Source organism: Galeopterus variegatus, unplaced genomic scaffold, assembly GCF_000696425.1.
Source record: "Galeopterus variegatus unplaced genomic scaffold, G_variegatus-3.0.2 Scaffold43981, whole genome shotgun sequence".
NCBI classification, from domain to species: domain Eukaryota; kingdom Metazoa; phylum Chordata; class Mammalia; order Dermoptera; family Cynocephalidae; genus Galeopterus; species Galeopterus variegatus.
Genome location: NW_007770092.1, coordinates 278 through 6005, shown reverse-complemented (window position 1 = coordinate 6005; position 5728 = coordinate 278). Strand labels below are relative to the sequence as shown.

At 51.0% G+C, this 5728-nt stretch overlaps 1 protein-coding gene across 1 annotated transcript; it reads left to right on the top strand.

The window, feature by feature from the left end:
* Window positions 1-2901: 2901 nt before the first annotated feature.
* LOC103584084 (breakpoint cluster region protein-like) lies at window positions 2902-5521 on the top strand (the record flags this gene model as incomplete). The annotated part of the gene is made up of 2 exons (XM_008565204.1): window positions 2902-2999; window positions 5127-5521. Coding segments are annotated over 2 exons (293 nt in total), but the record flags the coding sequence as incomplete, so codon positions are not given.
* Between the last annotated feature and the right edge of the window lie 207 nt (window positions 5522-5728).

Sequence of the window (5728 nt, the reverse complement as noted above, 5' to 3'; positions counted from 1 at the left end):
ACCGAGGGTTGCGATCCTGTTGCCGGTCCCAGTCTGGTACGGGCGCGACACTGAGGGTTGCAGTCCGTTGCCAGACATGAAAAAAGACAAAAGGAAAAAAAAATAATAAATAAAATAAAATAAAATAAAATTTTTTTAAAAAAGATATTCAGCACTGTACCCCACAGATATATACAATCAATTACGTTTCAATAAAAGTAATAAAATTTAAAATGGACAAAAGATTAGGATAGACACTTCACCAAAGAAATATGAGTAGCTAATGATCACATGAAAAGATGCTCATTATCTTAGGAAAACGCAAATTAAAACCACAGTGAGATAACACATCATAACCACAAGGATGCTAAAAATTTTTTCAATGAACACTAACACATGTGGGTGAGGATGTGAAGAAATTGGAACCTCACACACCGCTGGTGCAGATGTAACATGCTGCAACCACTTTGGAAAACAGTTTCACAGTTTTTTTTGTTTTTTTTGTTTTTTTAAAAGATAAGGGGATCTTAACCCTTGACTTGGTGTTGTCAGCACCATGCTCAGCCAGTGAGCGAACTGGCCATCCCTATATGGGATCCGAACCCGGGGCCTTGGTGTTATCAGCACCACACTCTCCCAAGTGAGCCACGGGCCAGCCCAAGTTTCACAGTTTTTAAGAAGTTAAACATATCCCTATCCTATAACCCAGCAATCCCACTCTTAAGTATTCACTTTAGAAAAATGAAAACATGTCCACATAAAGACCTGTACAGATGAAGTACATCACAACGAAATGCGTTACACCCATGCACTGACCTAACTACTCAGCAGTCAGAAGCAGTGAGCCACGGACAGAGGCAACAGCTCAGATGAACCTAAAAAATGCAATGCTAAACACAAGAAGCCAAATGCGAAAGACTATGTATTATAGCATTCTACGTATGAAATTTCTAGAAAATGCAAAGTTTGGTGACGGAAAGCCTACTAGTGGTTGTCAGAGGATGGGAGTCAGGAATGACTGCAGATGAACCTAAGGGGACTCTCTGGGTGAGGGCAATGTCCTAAAATGATTATGGTGCTGTTTACACTAGTGTTTAAATTTACTAAAACTCCTCAAATGATATACTTGCAATAGGTGAACTGTATGGGATGCAGATTATGCCTTCATAAAGCTGTACCACACACATAGTTGTTTCCCTGCATCCTCTGTCCAGCTGCCCTGTAAATGTTGGTGTTTCCTGGGGTTCCTCTGGGCCTCCCTCACTGCTCCCACTCCTGGGGCCTGTCCATCAGCAGTGCAGATGCTGCCTGAATGGCCTCTCAGTCCCCCAGAGTCTCTCTCCTGGCCTCCCCTGTTCCTTTCCATCTGTCTCCTTCACATCCTACACTCTAAAGTCCACAGCCCCAAATTTGTTTCTCTTATTTTATGCTCTGCCCTGGTGAGGGGCACCACTGTCCACCCCATCTGTTGGCTTGCCCTGTCAGGTAGATGTGGTTCTCCAGCAGCGGAGCTTTGTATCGTCTCTGCTGCCTTTATGCAGGCCCTCGGCAGTGGCCTCTTCTCTGATCCTCACCAGCAGGCCTCCCTCATCGCCCCTTCAGTGGTTTTCCTAAAACACAAAATATGCCCTGTCGCTTACCGCTTACAGTCTGGCCAGACTCCAGACATTGCACGGTCCGGCCCACTCAACCCCAGGCTTCACCTTACTTCTCTGCACCTCACCACCTTCCCTGCACTAGCCCGGGGCCCCCTTTGCTCCAGCTGTGCTATGACTCATAGCCAGGTCTGCAGGTAGTAGGTGCTTCCCTGGCCCCTCCCTCCACACCCCCCTGATGGCTGGCCTCAGTTGTGACATCACTGTTCATGCTTGTCCCTGTGTAGTCATGGCACGTTTGCATCTCTGTCCATCCCACCCAATGTAGGGCCCTTCTCGCTGCAGGGGGCCAGAGTTTGCCAAGCAAGTGAGCGAATGTTTGGAGAGGTCCCGTTTGCTGCCTGCACCCACGAAAACTCCACAGGGCAGAGTGGGGTTATTGCATGAGATGCTGGTGTTCTTGCTGGCCACTGGTTTGGTGTTTTATGTTGAAAAAAGAAAATTAAGACCTTTTTTTTTTTTTTTTTGTCTTTTTTCGTGTCCGGCAATGGATCGCAACCCTCAGTGTCGCGCCCGTACCGGACCGGGACCAGCAACGGGATCGCAACCCTCGGTGTTGCTCCCACACCTCGCTCAGCCAGTGAGCGGGAACCGGTCTGTATGTGGGATCCGAACCCTCGGCGGGAGCGCCACTGCGCTCCCAAGCGGCGCGCTGTAGCAGTGCGCCACCGGGCCAGCCAAGACCATTTTTTTCTTTTTTTTTTTTTTTGTCTTTTTTCGTGTCCGGCAATGGATCGCAACCCTCAGTGTCGCGCCCGTACCGGACCGGGACCAGCAACGGGATCGCAACCCTCGGTGTTGCTCCCACACCTCGCTCAGCCAGTGAGCGGGAACCGGTCTGTATGTGGGATCCGAACCCTCGGCGGGAGCGCCACTGCGCTCCCAAGCGGCGCGCTGTAGCAGTGCGCCACCGGGCCAGCCAAGACCATTTTTTTCTTTTTTTTTTTTTTTGTCTTTTTTCGTGTCCGGCAATGGATCGCAACCCTCAGTGTCGCGCCCGTACCGGACCGGGACCAGCAACGGGATCGCAACCCTCGGTGTTGCTCCCACACCTCGCTCAGCCAGTGAGCGGGAACCGGTCTGTATGTGGGATCCGAACCCTCGGCGGGAGCGCCACTGCGCTCCCAAGCGGCGCACTGTAGCAGTGCGCCACCGGGCCAGCCAAGACCATTTTTTTCTGATTTTGAAAATAGCACCTGTTCTTCTAGAAAATGCAGATGAGGTGAAAAAGCACAGTCACTTTCTTCTCTGTGTCCTTTCCCCACAGATCTTTACTGCACCCTGGAGGTGGATTCCTTTGGGTACTTTGTAAATAAAGCGAAGACGCGAGTCTACAGGGACACGACAGAGCCGAACTGGAATGAGGTGAGGAGCCTGGTGCAGGACATTTTCCACAGAGTCTAAACCTCCAGGGGCTCCCTGAGGGCTTCCCACAAAGGCAATGTCACCAGCATTCTGGGAATCTCCTGGGGGCTGGGGTGACGCATCCAAGAGATTTTATCTCCATGTTACTGAGAATCTTACCCACCCACCCATCCCCCATCACAGAGAAATAGTGTTTTGCTGGAGAAGTGTTTGGAAAGAGAGCTTCAAAGGGCTTTTTGTCCTGCCTTTGTTCTCACATAGTGTTTACTTGGTAGGTTTCCATAGTGTTTTTCCTTAGAAGTTGGAGTGAGCTCACTGGGACCCTCTCGGTTTCCGGGAGCCTGGGGCTCTGCTGGTGGGGGCTGGGATGGTGACTGCAGGCCTGTGCTACCTCTGTCTGCTATTGGATGGTCTCTGGGTGTTGTGTTAGCGTAGTTTCTTGCTCTGCTTTCCTCAACCTTGGAGAGCTGTTGTGTAAGTCACTTAATTGTTTGGCCTTGAGCCTTTTGGAGCGGGGAATGATTGCAGAGAGGCCAGTATGGATTAAATTTCCAGATCCGTGAGAGATGCCATTTCCCAGCTTCTAGAGCAGCTGTGGCCCTCAAGGGCCTTGTTCTTAATGATGTGCGTGGGGGCAGCCGGGCCACAATGAGCTGCCTCCCACCACCCCCCTGCTGAGGAGGAAACCAAGACCCACTGGGCTTCTTGGTCCACCCGAGTCACATGGGTCAGTGGAGCAAGCAGTAGGGCTGGGACCCAGGTCTCCTTTCTCAGCACCTCTACTCTTTGCTCATTACACTTGCTGCCTGAATAGGATGGGGACACAGGGAGCCAAATAAAATGACCTGGTCATTATAGCTCTGGACGTCCCTGCAGAAAGGGCCCAGTGACAGCTGTGATGAGGGAGGATCAGCCACATGGGATCCACTGAAGTCCTTGTGGAGAGCAAGAGGGCTGCGGCGAATGACCTGGTCATTATAGCTCTGGACGTCCCTGCAGAAAGGGCCCAGTGACAGCTGTGATGTGGGAGGATCAGCCACATGGGATCCACTGAAGTCCTTGTGGAGAGCAAGAGGGCTGCGGCGCCCCACAGAGGGGAGAGGGAGGTGTTTTAGGCAGTTTGCAGAAGGTTCGGGTGTGAGTCAGCAACAGAAGCTCCTGGGAAGGAAGCCTGAAGGCTTGGAAGGTTCCATAGCAGCAGGTGCCCTCACCTGTGTGCGGGGCATCCAGGGGGGTCACATGTTCCTGGCATGCATGCCCCACCCCCATTCAGATTCAGAAATAGCTGCTTTTTCCCCCCTTTCCCTCTTCTGTTTCCCTACCAAGAACCCTTCCATGCATCCGTCTGAAATGCAGAGTTCACTGGAGTTATGGGAGGGGTGACAGAGGAGAAAGCCAACACCACACACCACAGCAGACAGAGGGAAGCCCAGGGGAGCATTCCTTCCTCCAAGTCCCCCTCTCCCTTCTGTCACCTCCAGGAATCACTTTTCTCCCCTTTAATATAGATTTAATTTTTAGAGCAGGTTTAGGTTCACAGAAAAATTGAGCAGAAAGGACAGAGTTTCCTATACCTCCTGCTCCCCCCCCATCCACATCCTACACTTGATGGGACATTTGTTACAGTTAATGAACCTGCACTGACACATCATCAGCACCCAGTGTTCATAACTGACGTTAGGGTTCACGATTGGTGGTGTGAATTTTATGAGTTTTGACAAATGTATAATGACATGTATCCACCGTGTGGTATCATGTAGTTTCACTGTCCTAAAAATGAACCCATGTTGACACATCATTATCACCCAAAGTCACAGACTATCTGCTTTTTTAACAAATACCCCTAAGATCCTGAGATGCTGGCGTAAGGAGTTTGGATTAGGTTTGAGAGGCATTCAGAAATTCCAGAAGCATCCAGGCCAGGCCACAGCATTGTGACAGTGATGCTCACAAGGAATGCTCCCAAGGATCCCAGGGCTATGTGAGGAGGGTCTCCAGGCACATATCCTTCTGGGGCAGTGAGCACACAGTTCATGGGAAAGCCACAGTTCAGAGGCCCTTTTGGCACATAGTACCACACTGAGACCTTTTCGTTCACCGAGACTTCCCTTCTTTCTCGGGCCACAGGAGTTTGAGATAGAGCTGGAAGGCTCCCAGACCCTGAGGATACTGTGCTATGAAAAGTGTTACAACAAAATGAAGATGGCCAAGGACGACGGCGAGAGCACAGACAGGCTCATGGGGAAGGGCCAGGTCCAGGTGAGGCTGCCCCCCTCCCCACGTGTGCCATGTCCTTTCCCATTCAGTGCTCAGGGACAGTGAGCCGGCCTGGCTCTCAGGGCAGGGTGGGGCCTGCACCCAGGCTTGCAAAATGAGTCAGGCTGCACCCCTGGAACATCTGCCACAGGAGACCTGAGCCAGCACCTTCACGGGTCCTTCCCTGCCCCTCTGTCTGTTCAAGAGTCTGTTATGTCACATCTTGTTCCCAAAGGAATTTTAGTTGAACTTGTTTTTCCAGCTGGGGCCTCAGTTCCTTCATGGCCATAGGAGAGCCCAAAGGCAGAATGGTTAGGTGGTGCTATGGACTGAAAATGGCAGTCATGGGGCCACCTCTCCTTGGAAAAGCACAAGAGTGCCAGAGTCTACCTGCTTGACATCCCCTCTGTGGGGTCTAGAGCCAGTTTTTAGGGTGTGCAGCTGCATTCCTGAACAGGATGCACACAAGTCCC